Below are 19,950 nucleotides of genomic sequence, written 5' to 3'. Positions count from 1 at the left end.
TGCATATTCATGGCATGAGGCTAATAGCATAGCATCTCTCTCTATATAATACAGGCGGTTGGCGTCAACAACCCTCATCGAATATTCAAAAAAGTATTACAATAATGATTTATCCACAAACACAAAAAGGATAGATGGGAGCTTGACAACCCGACATGCCACTTTGAACAACGACTCCCACTGTTAGGGCGGAGAGACATGTATCTTGTCAGTATATCCATATTCTTTCCGTAGCTGAGCACTGGCGACTCAGTTTCTCTACTGCAAGAGCTCCTGCACTTCTTATATAATATTAGTTCATAAGTATTGTGGAACTCATGCACCTAAATATAAACAATACCGGCACCCAAAATGAGTTTAGGCACATATTTCTGTCCAAGTCAAGCACTGTTTGACAGGATTTGTGCTGTGCAGTATAAGATCATTGCAATAAATGCTACAAAGTCCACCTTTTTAACATGCAATCTATCAGGATACCTCGGTTGTCGGGGAACATTCACTGGTGTAGGCTCTATCAGGATCCCTCGGTTGTCGGGGAACATTCACTGGTGTAGGCTCTATCAGGATCCCTCGCTTGTCGGGGAACATTCACTGGTGTAGGCACTACTACTATTGCTCCTTCCACTCTTCTCACCGCCTCCAGGTAGGACACACACTGGACAGACCTTACTCTTGCCACCGGTCTCCTTCACTCTAACAGGGCAATCCTGGAATTCAGGCCATGTTCGCCACAATTGCAGCGTCCAAACTCTGCTGGCATTCGATACTCTTCCCTTCTGCATTCATGGCACTGACGGGGTTTGTGCATTTAGGCTTTTACAGGGTCTCTCATATAGTTCACCTTTACATAAGGGAGAGACTTCATCAAAGAACAAAAGTGTGGATGAAATTAATTTCTTCACTCCATCTACCATACAGGTCAGTCAAAGTGCACCAACCACTCCTCCTACTTCCTCAGGTACTACATCTGCACGTACTTTATGCGCCACCCCAGAGATAACCCCATTGATAGGCCCTCTGCTTTGAAGATACATACACAAAACATTCCACTCATATCTTCTTGAGGTCCAAATCGTGCTGCTTCTGCTCCGTGGACACACAAAACATCTAAATAAGTCCACTTCTTGTGACCCTCACTGACGCTACTTCACCCAACGCTTCCATGACATTTATCGAGACTTCAAAAGGATCTTCCAGGTTCCATTGGTCCAAAACCCTCACCGACTAAAAATGAGTCTTGGGAGGTTCCAATTTTCCACCTCAACTTTACTTTTCGTTTCCTTTCTTTTTCTCCACTGTAACACACTCATTATCACTCTCCATGCGCTCTTCCCCCACAGTTTCAAACAATACATGGGTTTCCACCATCTTTCTTCCTCCATCTCTAATACGGTGAATTATTCGTTCTTCTTGAACAACTCTTTTTACTGACTCGAGAGTCATGATTCATTTTTGATGACTAACCAGGTTTCCATCTAACATTTTTATGCGAGTAAAGTACATGTTGGATAAAAAAAGAAGTCATGACAGGCTTGATGGAAACAGAACACTTTTCAAATGTCAATGAAACAAACTACGCTAGACAGCATTCACACCCTGGTGGGGACTGAAGAGAAGGGATTTATACTCTTCTTATTTGGTATTATGGCGGTCCGCAAACAAAAGTTATAGGTACATGCTGCCACCTACTGTATTGGCTATGTATCCGCCTACTATTCTTTAGTATGAATTCATGACATTTTGTGAAAAAAAATTGCCCTACAAACTAACCCGACACCCATTAAAAACTCATCATTATTCCACCACTTTGGCCCTATCTGATCCTGTAGCCTGGGAGGACAAGACACTATCGTTGAAAACACCTTGTAACTCTTCTGCAGTAAAACCTTGTACACCCAAGTACTTCTCTGCAGTTGCCACCACATCAATCCTCTGTGATTTCAGTTCCATTCCAGCGTTACAGTTGACAAACATGGGCATGAACACCAAAAAAAACGCATCTAGGAATCTCCCTCCTTTACACTGCTGCCACATGACCTTAAGCTTGACACCTAAAACACCGTAATGGGTTCGGGACAAAAGCTCTCACGGGATAACTAATACATTGTCTTTATCTGGTAAAGACTCTACATCAAAACTCAGTAGTACAGACAGTGTCTTCTGTTTCACAATGCTCTCCACCGGGTCTGCATCACACCAAACGGTGGGCGCCACAGACCCAGGGAATCTTCAACTTCAGTTGACCCTCAACACTTAACGCCATTCCAGTTATCACTCCTTTCACCGACACGTCACATAACTATAATATGTCAGCTAAAGAATGGTTCCCCAGATTGTGTACATCTTAAGCTACGCTGCTACGATTTCTCCACGTTGTGGACACTCCTGTGTCTGATCAGGCTAGTCAGGAAGGAGAAGCTCTTGTAACACAGCTTACACTTGAAGGGTCTCTCCTTAGTATGAAATTGGGCCAATTAGAGAGGCAATTATAAGTATTTTACGCATCCGAAAGGGAGCGCGGTTTATAATGTACAGTAGAATTTAAAAGATTAACAGAAAGCTGATCTTTTGCTTTTAAGTAGATATTAGACAAGGTTTTAGAATTATTTGCGGGCAGTGCAGCATATTTAGGGTTGGGAAGAAGTAAATGCAAACTTATTTAATTCAAAATATCTGTTTACAGGTCCACAACAATTTGCAAGTTTTTCTCTTTCAGAAACTTTAAATACAGCAAATGTCACTGTAAATGTTTAAAATATTTTGCCAACACCTCCAGAGACATTTGATCAAGTTCGCCATTGCTATTTCCTTTATAAACAGCCTTGGCCCAATTCCAATACTTAAAGTATACAGCAAATAAGGGCATTATTGTCACCATAAAAGGTCAATGATGGCCGTTTTTCAGGCAGAGTTTTTATGCTTGTTCACGTGCGCTCAGTTTCAAGACGGGTCTGATTTATAACGGGAAACATGCATATGTTCATAAATCTCTTTTTGTACGTGCGCTGTCTTTTCAGAAATGCGACACAGATATTTTGTGTGAAATGTACCCAACAATTACAAATGAGGCCCTTGATATGGGGCCAAGGTTTGTGACCAGCTGCTTCAGAAATAATTAAGTCAGTCAGCACAGAGTTACTTTTGTATTTCATTTCAACAATATCGTCATACACTCACAACTTGAAGTTTAGTACTTTTATTGCACAAAACGATACATTTGATAAGTACAGTCGTGGCCAAAACTTTTGAGAATGACACAAATATTAATTTCCACAAAATTTGCTGCTTCAGTGTCTTTAGATATTTTTGTCAGATGTTACTATGGAATACTGAAGTATAATTACAAGCATTTCATAAGTGTCAAAGGCTTTTATTGACAATTACATGAAGTTGATGCAAAGAGTCAATATTTGCAGCGTTGACCCTTCTTTTTCAAGACCTCTGCAATCCGCCCTGGCATGCTGTCAATTAACTTCTGGGGCACATCCTGACTGATGGCAGCCCATTCTTGCATAATCAATGCTTGGAGTTTGTCATAATTTGTGGGGTTTTGTTTGTCCACCCACCTCTTGAGGATTGACCACAAGTTCTCAATGGGATTAAGGTCTGGGGAGTTTCCTGGCCATGGACCCAAAATATCGATGTTTTGTTCCCCGAGCCACTTAGTTTTCACTTTTGCCTTATGGCAAGGTGCTCCATCATGCTGGAAAAGGCATTGTTCGTCACCAAACTGTTCCTGGATGGTTGGGAGAAGTTGCTCTCGGAGGATGTGTTGGTACCATTCTTTATTCATGGCTGTGCTCTTAGGCAAAATTGTGAGTGAGCCCACTCCCTTGGCTGAGAAGCAACCCCACACATGAATGGTCTCAGGATGCTTTACTGTTGGCATGACACAGGACTGATGGTAGCGCTCACCTTGTCTTCTCCGGACAAGCTTTTTTCCAGATGCCCCAAACAATCGGAAAGGGGATTCATCAGAGAAAATGACTTTAACCCAGTCCTCAGCAGTCCAATCCCTGTACCTTTTGTCTGTCCCTGATGTTTTTCCTGGAGAGAAGTGGCGTCTTTGCTGCCCTTCTTGACACCAGGCCATCCTCCAAAAGTCTTCGCCTCACTGTGCGTGCAGATGCACTCATACCTGCCTGCTGCCATTCCTGAGCAAGCTCTGTACTGGTGGTGCCGCAACCCCGCAGCTGAATCAACAATAGGAGACGGTCCTGGCGCTTGCTGGACTTTCTTGGGCGCCCTGAAGCATTCTTCGCAACAATTGAACTGCTCTCCTTGAAGTTCTTGATGATGCGATAAATGGTTGATTTAGGTGCAATCTTGCTGGCAGCAATATCCTTGCCTGTGAAGCCATTTTTGTGCAAAGCAATGATGACGGCACGTGTTTCCTTCCAGGTAACCATGGTTGACAGAAGAAGAACAATGATTCCAAGCACCACCCTCCTTTTGAAGCTTCCAGTCTGTTATTCGAACTCAATCAGCATGACAGAGTGATTTCCAGCCTTGTCCTCGTCAACACTCACACCTGTGTTAACGAGAGAATCACTGACATGATGTCAGCTGGTCCTTTTGTGGCAGGGCTGAAATGCAGTGGAAATGTTTTTGGGGGATTCAGTTCATTTGCATGGCAAAGAGGGACTTTGCAATTAATTGCAATTCATCTGATCACTCTTCATAACATTCTGGAGCATATGCAAATTGCCATCATACAAACTGAGGCAGCAGACTTTGAAAATTAATATTTGTGTCATTCTCAAAACTTTTGGCCACGACTGTAGAATAAGTTTGCTAACTATGGTAACACTTTACCTTCAAACTAACTAGTGTGCTAAATTACTAAAATGTAAATATAAAATGTACTACATATCACTATGCATATTCTGAGGTACCTCCTCTCTGAGAACCTCTTCCCCTTGTGGACCTCCAGGTGCATGTTCAGCTGGTGGGAGAACCTCTTCTCACACTGGTGTAGCTGTAGGATTTCTACCCTGTGTGGACTCTCTGGTGCCTCTTCAGGCTGGAGGAGTGGGAGAAACTAGCCCGGCACAGGTGGCAGCCGAATGGTTTCTCCCCTGTGTGGACCCTCTGGTGCCTCTTCAGGTTGGACGAGTCTGAGAAACTGGCTTGGCACAGGTGGCAGCCGAATGGCTTCTCCCCTGTGTGCATCCTCTGGTGGATCTCCACTTGTTTGGGGAAACTGAAGGCTTTCCCACAGAACGAACACTGGAAACGCTTCTCTTTGCCACCGGATCTGATTATAGCGTTACTACTACTGTCATTTGTCAATGGGCTTGTGTAGCCATTTAGTGTTGAAGCACTGGCATTGTCTGAGGTCTGGTTTAACAGGAGAGTGTGAGGAGGACGAAGGCCAGGGAGTGTCTGTGTTGTTGCAGGGTCCATGTTCCAGTTGATAGATCCTATAGAAGGCAGGCTGAAGGCAGCACCTGTTAGGGGGTTAACCTGAGGCTCCATCAGTCTCTCTGAATCACAACTATAGGAGCAGGACGGAGCATCACTAGCCGAGTCTGTTCTCAGACAGACACCTCCCCGTCCCCGCGGACCAAATCTACACCTCGCCCTGGTTTCAGCCAGTCTGCTGTCATGGAGACTAAGTTTGGTTGTTGTTTTGTGTTCGACTGTCTGTTTCTGGTTGTGGTTAACAGTGTTGTACCCCAGCCCAGAGTTGAGGACGCTGTCCCATCCACTGACTTCCACTATGTCGCCTCTGGTCCTGACCTGCTCAGTGGTGATGTCCCTTGGGCCCTTGGTTGCACCTGTTGGGGTCTGGGAATCCAAGCTGGCCACCCAGTCTCCTCTGTTAGCCTCCATCCAACCACCTGCAGGAAGAGTTTAGAAAAACAGACTTTACAAACATGGCTTTTTTGCTGTTGTCAATAACTTGGTCAAGTTTGTACATTATAATATGTGTTCTACTGATTTCATTTTATGAATGAAGAGAAAAACTATTTCCAGGCGCATCACTATTCCCATTGATGATATATTACTTTATGTAGGCTATATGTATTTCTCCCTTACCTTGCTCCCCCATCTTTAGTCCACTCAGCAGGTCAATGCTCTCTGGTTCGTCCTCAATTGTCTCCTCTTTGACCAGCAGCAGATCAAGATTCCCATCCTCCATGTCTACTGACTAAGAGATATGTTGAGGGATTGCTATGAGTACTAGGCAAACATGTTAGTTGATTTGATTTCTTGACACTCTTTAATGGTTCGATAATTCAAAGGCATGGTCCCACACTTACGACGAACTTTATCAAGACCTGAACCCGTACCTACAAAGAGTCTCAGAGTAAGAGTGCTGTTATTCATTATGATCTAAAAGGCTAAACTGATCTTAGATCAGCACTCCTACTCTGAGAAGCTATGTGGATACAGGCCCTGACCTAATATCATTCAGACAGTAGTTCACAGTGGGCTCACCTCAGTGAGACTGTGTGTGGTCCTGTGCTGCTCAGCTGGTTCCTCTGTGGGTTCAGGAGGAGGTGTAGTCTGGTTGTCCTCCATGACCATGGTCCCCTCAGGGTTCCCCAGACTCTCCTCACACCCCTCCTCCTTCACCAGCAGCACCTCTGAACCCTCATCCTGGAAGAGACAGGATGATACAGATTACACAGACATACACTTGGGACGGCAGGTAGCCTAGTGGTTAGAGTGTTGGATTAGTAAGCGGAAGGTTGCAAGATTGAATCCCCGAGCTGACAAGGTACACATCTGTCGTTCTGCCCATGAACAAGGCAGTTAACCCACTGTTCCTAGGCCGTCATTGAAAATAAGAATTTGTTCTTAACTGACTTGCCTAGTTAAATAAAGGTAAAATAAACACTCCCTCAGGTACGTACACACAGATAATAAACACACTTTCAACATGGAGTGTTTATCCATCCCCACTACGTTTGAATCCTATACTGTATTTACAGAATGACTTCCTTGTTGTTAAACCCATCATGGTGGACATAAATATGTGGGTAAAAATAAGTTAGCTATGATAAATCAAAAGTCAGACCAACCTGACTAAACTATTTTGACGTGTACTGTAGGTGTTTGTTAGTGTGTGGGTATATTTAGTAAGTGTATATTGGTTATAAAGCACTGTCGGGTGTATGCAGAATAGGGTGAGATCAGATGTGATGTATATTAAAGAGAATCTCAATGAAAGTGTTAGAATGAAAAGTACCATTTTGTGTTTATTAAACAGAAACAAGTTTTAAATACTCCATATGAAAACCACACATACAGTTGAAGTTGGAAGTTTACATACACTTAAGTTGGAGTCATTAAAACTCGTTTTTCAACCACTCCACAAATGTATTGTTAACAAACTATAGTTTTTGGCAAGTCGGTTAGGACATCTACTTTGTGCATGACAGAAGTTATTTTTCCAACAATTGTTTACAGACCGATTATTTCACTGTATCACAATTCCAGTGGGTCAGAAGTTTACATACACTAAGTTGACTGTGCCTTTAAACAGCTTGGCAAATTCCAGAAAATTATGTCATGGCTTTAGAAGCTTCTGATAGGCTAATTGACATAATTTGAGTCAATTGGAGGTGTACCTGTGGATGTATTTCAAGGCCTACCTTCAAACTCAGTGCCTCTTTGCTTGACATCATGGGAAAATCAAAATAAATCAGCCATGACCTCAGAAATAAAATTGTAGACCTCCACAAGTCTGGTTCATCCTTGGGAGCAATTTCCAAACGCCTTAAGGTACCACATTCATCGGCACAAACAGTAGTACGCAAGTATAAACACCATGGGACCACGCAGCCCTCATACCTCTCAGGAAGGAGATGCGTTCTGTCTCCTAGAGATGAACATACTTTGGTGTGAAAAGTGCAAATCAATCCCAGAACAACAGCAAAGGACCTTGTGAAGATGCTGGAGGAAACAGGTACGCAAGTATCTTTTTCCACAGTAAAACAAGGCCTATATCGACATAACCTGAAAGGCCACTCAGCAAGGAAGAAGCCACTGCTCCAAAACAGCCATAAAAATGCCAGACTACGGTTTGCAACTGCACATGGGGACAAAGATCATATTTTGCAGAAATGTCCTCTGGTCTGATGAAACAAAAATAGAACTGTTTGGCCATAATGACCATCGTTACATTTGGAGGAAAAGGGGGGATGCTTGCAAGCCGAAGAACACCATCCCAACCGTGAAGAAAGGGGGTGGCAGCATCATGTTGTGGGAGTGCTTTGCTGCAGGAGGGACTCGTGCACTTCACAAATAGATGGCATGACGAGGAAGAAAAATGATGTGGCTATATTGAAGCAACATCTCAAGACATCAGTCAGGAAGTTAAAGCTTGGTCGCAAATGGGTCTTCCAAAGCGACAATGACCCCAAGCATACTTCCAAAGTTGTGGCAAAATGGCTTAAGGAAAACAATGTCAAGGTATTGGAGTGGCCATCACAAAGCCCTGACCTCAATCCTATAGAAAATTTGTGGGCAGAACTGAAAAAGCTTGTGCGAGCAAGGCCTACAAACCTGACTCAGTTACACCAGGTCTGTCAGGAGGAATGGGCCAAAATTCACCCAAGTTATTGTGGGAAGCTTGTGGAAGGCTACCCAAAACATTTGACCCAAGTTAAACAATTTAAAGGCAATGGTACCAAATACACTCATTTAGTATGTAAACTTCTGACCCACTGGGAATGTGATGAAAGAAATAAAAGCTGAAATAAGTCACTCCTATTATTCTGACATTTCACATTATTTTAATAAAGTGGTGATCCTAACTGACCTAAGACAGGGAATTTTTACTTGGATTAAATGTCAGGAATTGTGAAAAACTGAGTTTAAATGTATTTGGCTAAGGTGTATGTAAACTTTAAGACTTCAACTGTACGTCTCAAAAAAAACCTGCATGAACTTGATAAACTGCATTCATTTTGTCATTAAAAGTGTCGTTGGGGGTTAAAAAAATAAGTACTTGAATGGAAGTTATGAAACATGCATTTGAGAACATCATACAGCAGGGGTCTCCAACCATTTCTAGCATAAGAGCTACTTTAAAAAAAATAAAACATGTTCCAAGTTACAATTTTTTTTCTTCTAGCTTTCAAATTGGCAAGTTCTTCGCTCCCCTGCAACTCTTCCCTGGGGCCTTAGTGTATGAGAGAAAGTTGTGTTCTGTCAATATACCTGGTAAATTCATGGTTAATAAACAACTAAGGGGGGGCCCTATAAAATCTGAGATTTTTTCCCCCCCAAATTATGTAATGTTATATTTTGTCCTGCTTTTTCACTCTTAAAATTACAATTGCTCATAGAGAATCAATGAAATCAAATGCTTAAATCACATCAGAACACTTTTTTTGGTCGGTCTGGAAGAACACAAAAAAAAAAAAATCCCCTTTAATTGCGCATCTGGCCCTTTAATTGTGCGTCTAGCAAGTGAGGAATGTGCCATCTAGAATGGTTCTGTACTGCTGCTGCTCATTTCATGGCAAAGTTTGCAAATAATAGATACAAACACAACATTTAATTGAGAAGGTTTTGGGGAAACTCAAAAGGCAGTTATCACATCAACTGGCTACACAGAGTGATAGACAAATGCCTGCACCATACAGACGAGCAATATTGCTGAAAATTAATTGGCAGATATTGTGTTAAGTTTGGCTTTTTAAGCCAATAGTGACTAACCAGGGGTGGGATAATGTTAATGCAGCGTTGATTAGATAGTAGCTGGGAGCTTGCTGTGTCTGATACTTGTGAGATTTGTTGGGACACATGAAAAGTGCATGTACTTTCAGAAATGTTTGGCAAAATACTCATTAGGTGGAGACAGAGATGGGCAACGTTGACGGGAGTGGGGTCCAGAAAAAAATCTGACCTCATGAGGGCCCGCAGTGGCTCACAGGTCTGTGACACCCCCCGCGAGCAAAACATTTTAGTGGCCCCCCTCTTGACAGCAGAGAGAAACTTTTGTTTCAAATTCCTGCAATTATACACATTTTGCCATTGGGCGTAGAGATAATGTTGCAGTTTTAAAGCAAGTCTACTGCAATTCTACACATTTTGACATTTGGTGGAGAAATTTATGCCAATTGCCCAGCCCTGGCCTACATAGTACAAACACAACATGTAACAGACATTTTAGGCTTATTTATGTCTTTAAATATCACACAATGTCTGGATGCATTATTCTATCCATGAATATTCAACACTGAAATCTATGAATCTCGTTATTCCAAATGCATCTGTGGGTCTTTTCTACTGACAAAAATAAAAATGCATCATTGTCTTTAGTGAAGGGTTTGATCTCAAGTCAGAAGCTATCAAGTGGAATGGTTATTTTCTATGTTTCTATTGAGTGGAATGTTTTTTCTGCCGGTGTATCCTGAGGTAGGTCCTCTCTGAGAACCTCTTCTCACACAGGGGGCAGCTGTAGGGTTTCTCCCCTGTGTGGCCCCTCTGGTGCCTCTTCAGGTCACCAGCCTGGGCGAAACGCATGTGACACTGGGTACAGCTGTAGGGTTTTTCTCCTGTGTGGACCATCTGGTGTCTCTTCAGGTGGCCAGCCTGGGTGAAGCGCATATGACACTGGGTACAACTAAAGGGTTTCTCCCCTGTGTGGATCCTCTTGTGGATCTCCACCTTCTGGAGGCAGCTGAAGCCTTTGTTACAGAACATGCAGAGGAACCGTTTCTCTTTACTATTGCCTGATGTGGCTCCCCCTCCCTGAGCCTGGGCTCTAACCCTGTCATTTGAATTCAATACCTGATCAAAAAGGACGTGGCTGTGTGAATTGGAAGGCCCTATCGACGTGGACACTGGGTCACTATCCCCGAGCGCGTGTAAAGGGGAGTGGGTAATGCCATTTGGATTTGTCTCTAAGCTTTTCCTGTAATCTAAGAAATCTCTGCCCTGTGAGTGTCCGTCTCCTAGGTGACTATCTGCATTCCATGTGGGAGGAGCGTCGCCCTCCACTTTCACAGTCACCTCATCTACCACTATAACCTCCCCTTTCTTGTCTTGACACCCTTCAGAGTATACACTACTACTGTACTGGTTCCAATCCTCTCTAGACAGATCAGTCTGTGTCTCTAAACCCAAGGATATGTTGCCAGGGTCCATCTCTGTAGCGTAAGAACAAGACGGATCATCACCACCGGTGTCTAACACGTCACCATCCCTACAGGAATGAACTGTCCTCTGGCGAAATATCGGTAAACATTCTGAGCTAGAAGCAGGAGGACAGCCCAGTGGCCCCAGCCTCTCTGGGTCTGATCTGTGGTCAGATCCTGTGTGTAACAGCCTGCGTGTTACAGTTAAAGTGTTGGTATCTGTCTCTGTCTTGAGGACGGTGTTCAGCAGTCCACTGACCTCCGTGATGCTGTGTCGGGTTCTGGGCTGCGCTGAGGCGGTTGTGGGGTCCTTCGTGGCTACAGGGGGCACTCCAGCCAGTCCAGTCTCAATGTCATCACTGTGCCGTGGGTTCTCCTCTCCTTTAGACCTCTCCATTTTGACCCCAGGAGCTGCAGCCTCTGTATCTACAGACTGACACAAGAAGAGTGGAGGTTATTACCGGTAAATGAGTTGAATCGTATAACAATGTCATAGGGAAGCCTCACAAGCTCCCCTATGGCAGATAAATAAGGATGTACATGTAAAGTGAATAGCTGAGAGGAGCCTTTCTGAAATAAATGGGCCACGTTTTATTTACAAAGTAACACATTTAATGCAACACTATTACACTAACCTCTATCATGATAACTTGCTGGGTTGAGGTTCCACTCCCCTCATCAACAGTGATTGGTTGGTCATCTCTCCATGTATTGTGTCCCGCTGACTTCACAAAGCTCCTGTGGCCTCCAGTGGGATGTCCTTCACCTGAGAAAGTGATTGGGGGAAAAGAGATTGTTAGGTTAGCTACTGTCTGCTCAAGGGTATTGCCTCATGAGGGCGCAGGGTGCAATTTGGTTGCAGAACACAGGGAGTTCTCGTAGAATGCCAGAAAGAAAGAAAAAATGTCACATGTTGCACACATTCTTCCTGATGTGTATTACCTGTAGGTGTAGACACCGTCAGCCCAGCCAGTAGTGCTGAGTGATTAACCAAAATGTCCGGTTTTTTTCGGTTACTAAACAACTAATTGACCAACATCTGCGGAGCAGGCGTGGAGACCGAAAGACAATTTATGCTTGATCTGTAATATGTTGGAAGTTCTGACGCAATTGCGGCGCCTTCGGACATATAGCTCTGTATTGACATGTTTGGTTGACAGAAGGTGCGGGCGGTATGTCCTGTATAAACACACACTCACTTCCTTGACAACTTCCTTCTGCTCCGCTAAGCGCAAGAGGTATGAAAGCCCTGATTTCTGCAGACGCTGCATCGCGGTAAATGCTGTACTGCCACTTCAGGTGACGAATTGACCATGAAAAACCTTTGAGAGAAGCGAGAACGCGCAATCGAGAGGGCTAGAAAGCAGTTGCTTCGCGAGCCTGAAAATACCCAATTTGTAAGTCGCTCTGGATAAGAGCGTCTGCTAAATGACGTAAATGTAAATGTAATACATGATCTAAGTAATTGATAGTTGCTATTCAGCAGTCAAAGTATGACTTATTTACTTTGAAGAACTACTAAAATTGTGATTTTGTCATACAGCATAGGCAGCAGCTCTATAGAGGTTAGATGATGACTTGGAATGAAATAATAAAGTCATCAAATTAATAAAATGTTTTAAGTAATGTGAATAAATGGTTAATAAGTGATAAGCAGTAAAGGCAGTCACTGCCATCGTGGGTATTTTATTAATTGTATTATAGCGTTCAACCCACATAATGCATAGCGCTAATCGTTCAGCAATGCCAGCCTGTAATACACTCCTGTCCCGGGTGGACCGACTCGTACATAAAGCAGCCTCCATTCAGGCTGCAAAGGCATCGGTATTTTTTATGTTTGTGTGTAACGAAGACGATTAGTGATTAAGGCAGTAGCCTAACCTAGCCTGTTAACGTTAGCTAGCTACTACTAGTGGATATCATTTTAGCTAAAAGTAATCTATAGAGGTTTGAAACAATTTGCTACCATGTCTAAGAGAAACTATCAGGAAGCGAATATTTAAAAAACAAAAACAATGAGAAGAGAGGCACAATCTCTAAACCACAGAAATTAGCTGGTTAAATTGATAAGCGTGCAGCAATGTCCATCAGCCGGTGTGAAGAATGACACGCCTATGAGGACAGGCCATTCATTCGTCGAGAACGACGAGCCCCGTTTGCTGATTCTTGCAGCGAAGAGGGCAAACCGGAGGAGTCCGAGCCATGCACTTCCACCAATGATGACAGCTCTCTGGCTGGACAAGAACAGGTGGTCGCACCAGGCCCAGCCACACCTCCAAACAATGCCGGCGAAGACCCTACTATCTTGGACCCGGATTCAGATTCGTCGCTACCCGTCCCGGATGACAGTGGTGGTGCTGCTGATAAATCCGACTTCCAGACAAAAAAAAAATAAAGATCCCAGTGAGTGGCCAAAATAAATGAATGGATCTTTACGGGATATGTTAGTACAGGCTGGGCCACATCAGGAGGAGGGGAATTTCCCAAGAAATTAAGGGCAACGAAAGTTTTCGGTGGCCCACTACTATAGGAGGATGGCGAACGGGGAGAGAGTGGAGAGACCATGGCTTGTCTATTCCAAGCAAAATGATGCAGCCTTCTGTTTTTGCTGCAAACTTTATGCACACGAGTGCAAATCTGCGCTGGTCAGGGATGGAATCGGGGCCTGGAAGAATCAGTGACACCTCCTCAGCTCGCATGAGAACTCGCATGACCACCTAGATAGTGTCTAGAGGTGGAAGGAGCTGGAGGTTGGTGTCCAGGCAAACTCAGATGATTTGAGGCCCATGGACAGCTACCGAGAGAAAACATAGCGGACTGCAATGCAGCATAACAGCAGAGGAAAGAGGCCACTCTAGGCCGAGACGAAATAAATTAAATGCTGAAACTGAGGTTGGACAATAAAAATTCGATTTGGTCATTGACAAAGCTTATTTTACACTGCTCCAGCGAAACGAGGCCCGCCATGACATGCATTTATGAAAGCACTTGTTTCCAAGTTCTACAGGAATATTAAAATATGTTATAAAATTGTTATTTTTATTGTAACACTTATGGTGCCGTGCCATGTGTTATAACAGGTGGGATATTATTAATAAGAAACTCAGTTTCCTACTATAGGTAGTAGGTTGCATAGTGATAGCAACATTGCAACTCTCAGATGCAGGGTTTAAAGTGACATTTTTACATTTACATTTTACATTTTAGTCATTGAGCAGACGCTCTTATCCAGAGCGACTTACAGTAGTGAATGCATACATTTCATAAAAAAAATTTCTTCCGTACTGGTCCCCCGTGGGAATCGAACCCACAACCCTGCCTGGTAAGGGACCTCCAAAAAATGTTATGGGCATAAACATAGAATGACATAATTGGAGCCGATTTCTTCATCTTCCAAAAAATAAGTGGTAAGCCTTCCTGTTTGACAGACACAATTATCCTATCCATAGATGTCGGTATAGCCAAATACTCCAATACTGTCGCATGCACTGATTAAATACCTCTGTCTGGGAAGGGCTTGGTGTGTTTGACTAAAACCAGAGATCGAATTGAGTGAGGGCATCACATATCCCTTTTGCCCTTTTCTTTAACAAAAGGGTATCTATTGTTTGCTTTATATTTTTAAATAAATACAAAACGTATCCAAATTATATCGAGCGTGCCTGCGAAGGACTGACGCATATGTGGATATATTGATTCCTCTATGACAATCTGAAGCTAAACTGCAGCCTATAATATTCGAGGAGATTTTTTAAAAAATTGACTTTGCCATTTTGTCCCTATTAATTGAGCTTTTCTCTTTCTGAAAAAATATGTTCGTTTAAACCCAGGCAGCTTTTAGGGAAACACTTCTGTTGTTGGGTTATACCATAGACGAGTAGCCAGCAGTCGAAGCGTACAGTTTTCTGCATCAGTAGAACCTCTGTCTGGGTGGAAAGGTAATTTTTGAGAGTGCCATGTTTAGATTCATACAGATGTCTAAGACGTAATTATTTTTGTCTCACCTAGGGTGGCAGAACGTCCAGGGCATTGGTGATTTTATCAATGTAATCAGATTCAACATATTTGGCTGTTATTGACATTGAACTGATTATATAGCCTACTAACCACATGTGTTGATTGTTTAACTTGTAGCATAGGCCTATTAATTGGACTGCTATTATGTTCTGTTCCTCCGACTTTTAGCTGAGAAAAAGATGGCCCAAGGCCAAACCTATTGGGGGAGGGGCAGATTTGTCTCGCCTAGGGCGGCAGAACTGTCTGAATAATATATTTTATCACTACCATTCTAGGGTGGCTAATGCTACTTCCGGATGTTGCCAGGAATAGACAGACTCACTTGGTGTGCAACATCCGAAAGTAGTCCGAAAATGGTGGTGATTTTTTTATTAGTACAGTACGCACATTTTGTCCGTGTTTTCCCCACTGACGAGCCATTAAATCAAGTTTAGGAGGAAACTGAAGCCTTTGTAGCCTGAATGGAGGACGTTATGTACCAGCCGGTCCATAGGGGACAAGTGTATTGCTCGCTGAATACATTAAAGTCGGACGTAAGATGACAAACAATGTAAAAGGCCGGTTGGGCTAGGCTATATATGAACCACGGCAGGCTCCGCTTTCTGCTAAAAGTACCTCTTGTCATTCCTTTGCATCGGTCGAGGATCTTGACACTACTGGGACGACTGGCGAGGGCGCGCTCTCGCATTATTCTCTCTGCGCGCTCCCGTGCCACCTTCAGTTCCAGTAGCTGTAGTTTCCTCCGCAATCCCCTGTTTTCTTTCTGGCTTTGAGTTATTTCCAAACGAAACACTGCATAGTCGTCGTCTACGACTTTACAGATCTCTGCCACGGCTGCATTCGCTAGCACCTCCATGATGGAGGCTATTTGAGTGTGAAAAACCATACAGTTAACGTTAGCCATTTTTAGCTAACCAGCAGCCAGCTAGCATCTATACAAAGCCCCGTGATCAACGTGAATTAAAAACTGCCTGGGGTAATTATGTGATGCTGTGCAGTTAAAAGCGTCACAGTTTTAGTTCCAGAGTGTTAATAAACGTTTAAATAACATCAATAAAAACGCTTGCTTCTGTTCACTTCCGTTCTTCTTTAAAGTTTTATGGCCGACAACACCTATTTGTGTATTGCAGCCGCCTACTGTCTTCTTTGATATTATGGTGGTCTGAAAACAAATGCTATAGGTCTATGCCGCCACCTACTGTTTTGGATGTATATCAGCCCACGTAATTAACAAAATAAAAATAAACAAGAATAAACTCAATCTACTCCTTTATTCGCGATCTGGGGCCTGAGAAGGAAGAGCATCTTCGGACAGTATTTTTTGCAATGTTTCGGCAGTGAAGTCCCGGAAACCCCAAAACATTTCAGCTCCAGTTTCTTTGACTCTGTTTGTTTATGCACTATAATTAATCATATATGCGATAAACACCCTAAAATCCACCTTCACAATCAGCATATCAGTTTCCCTCAACTGTTGAACAACACCCAGTCTCCAGTCTCCGGAGCATCCCCCGCCATGCCTTCAGCTCCGCTCTCTCATTCAGCTACTTCACGTGCCACCGTGTAGATGACCTGCTGTATAGCCCTGACCCTTGCCACTTCATACTCCTTTACCCTAACCGGGCACTCCGGGGAATTGGGAACGTGGTTGCCATCACAATTACAACATCATCCACCCTCAGATTCTTCAACAACATTCCTTCGGCACACACTTGATACATGTCCATACCTTTTGCAATTCTGGCAAAACAGCAGCTTGGATACACAAGCTCTCACCACAGATATAACATATCCCATCTTCACATGTGAAGGGAGATACTTTTCGTCAAACATCAATAATACTGACAGGCTTTCTTCTTTTCCCCCCCATCCAGTACACGGTGTGCTCCAACTACTCCTCGTAAACCACGAAGCCTCCACATTTCGGGGCGGCAGGTAGCCTAGTGGTTAGAGTGCTGGGCCAGTTACCGAAAGGTTGCTGGATCGAATCCCTGAGCTGACAAGGTACAAATCTGTCGTTCTGCCCCGGAACAAGGCAGATAACCCACTGTTCTGTGGTAGGCGGTCATTGTAAATAAGAATTTGTTCTTAACTGAATTGCCTAGTTAAATAAAAAAAATGTTTAAATCCAAAGCATGCCAGAGATGACACCTTTTAACAGTGCTCTGCTACAAAAATCTAAACTCTCCACTTCATAAGGCGATAGTTTGTCGATCCTTAATGCCTTTCCTTCTGCTCTTTCAACACACAAGAAATCAAAACAACCACTTCTGGTCACTCTGACCGACTACACCTTTCCCAATGCATCCCTTACCATCCTTGATACTTCAAATGGATATCCCAAAAAAGCATCATTGTCAGTGAACCTAACTCCAACCAAAAACCTTTACTCATTAACATTAGCCCTTTTTGTTCCATTTTCCTTTATCACCGTCTTCCACACTTCAACCAAACTGTAAGGGTCCACTCTCTCCACAAATCTCACTCCCACTGGGCCAGAATCATCCTTTAAATCCTTGGAATGAGGCCCGAACTCGGCAGTTCTCATTGCGGGTTCCTCATCCACGCTCCCGTCAGATTCCATTTCCCAGCTATTAGATCACATATCCGTCTTTTTACACGACACCAACCTGCCTTACCACCCCGCTTCCCTTTACACTCAACTCATTCTCGGCTGTCATCACTACACCTACCATCGCAATTGATTCACCTTCACTTGTCATGTTCAATTTGTTCTCTAGCTCTTCCAGAAGTTCTGTGCAATCCTCCATTCCATATTCACTCAGGACATATTTCACTTTTCTTCTGTTTCCCTTGTCCACCATATTCTCCTTTGCCAAGTCTTCCAGAAGGTTTGTACAATCCCCCACTCCTTATTTATTCATAATATAATAATTCTTCCTTTTTCACTTACCCAATTGGCTGAAGTTGAATGCCTGAAGTTGGGCAAGTAAGACTGGTGCTGCTTATGTCACAACCGTTGCCTTCTTTTCCAAGGCTTTATTGGCAGACTACATCCAAAAAGGTGTATTTCCGCCACCTACTGGGTGGGGTAAAAACGAAGATACTTTAACAAGATTTGTATTTTTATTTTATCCACAAAAAAACTAAACAAAAGTTAATGTACTTAGTCCAATGTACTCAGATCCCTACACAGACTCATGGGCCAGAGAGGGGGAAGCATCTTCAGACATTATTTACTGCAATGTGTCAGCTGTGAAATACTGCCGATCCAAGAACCTTTTAGCCGCTTTAAAAAGGATTCAGTTTCTTAGATTTATTGTTATTTTGTCCTGTATAATTAATCACCTGCTCAATAAACGTAACAAAATCAACCTTCTTCACAATTAGTATTTCAGGATCTCTCAACTGACTGACATCCACAGACTGTTGGGCATCATCCGCTGCCATAGCTTCATCATCTCTACTCGCTGCTTCGCCAATTTTTGGACTACTAAACAACTATGGATTTAGAACCACGTAGAGTTATCGCAAGTCACAAAGAAAACGGGCACTGATTCCACTATTCCAGCACCATTTCAACATCGTCTAATCACCAGTGCTTAGTCTAATACAGTGACGGTGTAACAGTGACAACGAAAAGATACCAACAATCATTTAGTCCAATCAACATAAGCTAAATATGATGTGACTGTTCATGGTAAGGATTTATGTGTAAGTAGAAAAAAACATATTGACTCACCATATTTGTAGAGAAACGCCAATGCACCCTCCTCTTTCATGTTGCATAAACATTCTATGACTCTCTCATACACACTTTTAGTTTTTGTTGTCCTAGGCTACCAGGCTAAAATGTTTGCTCGCTAGCCTAACTTCCTTTCATGCGCAACGATGCACCAGGCCAGTTAGTTAACATTAGCCTAATGTTACTACATCAGGCCAGGGGCACAATGTACAAATTTATGGTTAGATCAGACTCGCCGTTATAATCACTGGCCAGTGTGGAGAATTAAGTAAAACCACAAGTTCAAATCCCTATCTCCATCCATGGCTAATGAGGGAAAGGAAATATTTTACTTAGCTAGCCACTGGAGGACAACAACAACAGGATGCAACAATTCAAGTTCTGTCAATGATGTTTGGCTTGTAATGTGATGTGATTGGTCTGAAGCCAAATCGACACCGACTTCCCTTGAGACTTTTTTGTTGTTGGTGCCCTTCTCTTGCTTTCAATGCTACGGTGGCAACAATGTCATGCGCTTTTTGACTAGACAGCATAGATGGGCTACACATACAGAGGGGCGCTGTTTTGTTCGCTTGGATGCTTTATCCTGGTGAGATGCATTCAGCCTCTTGCGAATTGAAGGAAATGTATGGAACACAGAGACAAAATAAATTGTTTTGTATGTATTTTTCTTTATTTCTTGGTAATTTTTTTGAGGAAGCCTAGCTTCCCTTGGCATCCATGAATACAAGCCACTCCATATTATTACTGTTCATGGTTGCACCTCTACTTCCAATTACACTGTAGAGAACAGATCTTATTGGTTGAAACTCAAACGGTGTGGTTAAATGAAAAATGTATGCATTCTGTTCTTTGAAATATGGTACTGCTTATTACAATACACTTCCAATCTCCTATGATCAGTATCTTTTGAAATATTTACCTTACTTAAATTATGTAGATGGAATAAAGTAATTATATTATTTTATACTCTTCTTTCTAACGTGCAGACTACTTTAGAAAGAACAGTGCGTTAGCAAGAATAGAGTAGAAAAGAATAGAACGACTTTATTCCATCTACATCACCTCAATAAGGTAAATATTAAATTGTCTTTGTTCTTGGCTAGTGAAAGATTAGTGGAATCTTTG

The 19,950-nt window shown here is 42.8% G+C and overlaps 1 protein-coding gene across 1 annotated transcript; it reads right to left on the bottom strand.

Moving 5' to 3' along the window:
• Positions 1-3,128: 3,128 nt before the first annotated feature.
• Positions 3,129-16,255, bottom strand: LOC123744263 (uncharacterized). Its single transcript, XM_045723177.2, has 6 exons — positions 15,732-16,255; positions 11,735-11,865; positions 11,359-11,532; positions 6,445-6,606; positions 6,043-6,154; positions 3,129-5,843 (listed from the first exon to the last, which is right to left on the bottom strand). The coding sequence occupies exons 1-6, from the start codon at positions 16,018-16,020 to the stop codon at positions 4,990-4,992; spliced, it is 1,722 nt and encodes a 573-aa protein (XP_045579133.2). The 5' UTR covers positions 16,021-16,255; the 3' UTR covers positions 3,129-4,989.
• Between the last annotated feature and the right edge of the window lie 3,695 nt (positions 16,256-19,950).

This window comes from Salmo salar, chromosome 08 (assembly GCF_965601325.2).
Source record: "Salmo salar chromosome 08, fSalSal1, whole genome shotgun sequence".
In the NCBI taxonomy this organism is placed as follows: domain Eukaryota; kingdom Metazoa; phylum Chordata; class Actinopteri; order Salmoniformes; family Salmonidae; genus Salmo; species Salmo salar.
The sequence above is the reverse complement of the archived record's forward strand: the minus strand, read 5'-3'. Positions and strand labels throughout refer to the sequence as shown.

Coding starts and splice junctions, on each gene's coding strand:
- LOC123744263 (XM_045723177.2), bottom strand. CDS start 16,020: ATGGCTAACGTTAACTGTATGGTTTTTCACACTCAAATAGCCTCCATC. Junction 6,607..11,358: donor CCCGACACAGCATCACGGAG/GTCAGTGGACTG, acceptor TGTCTCTTCCAG/GATGAGGGTTCAGAGGTGCT. Junction 5,844..6,042: donor ACTAAAGATGGGGGAGCAAG/GTAAGGGAGAAA, acceptor CTCTTCCTGCAG/GTGGTTGGATGGAGGCTAAC.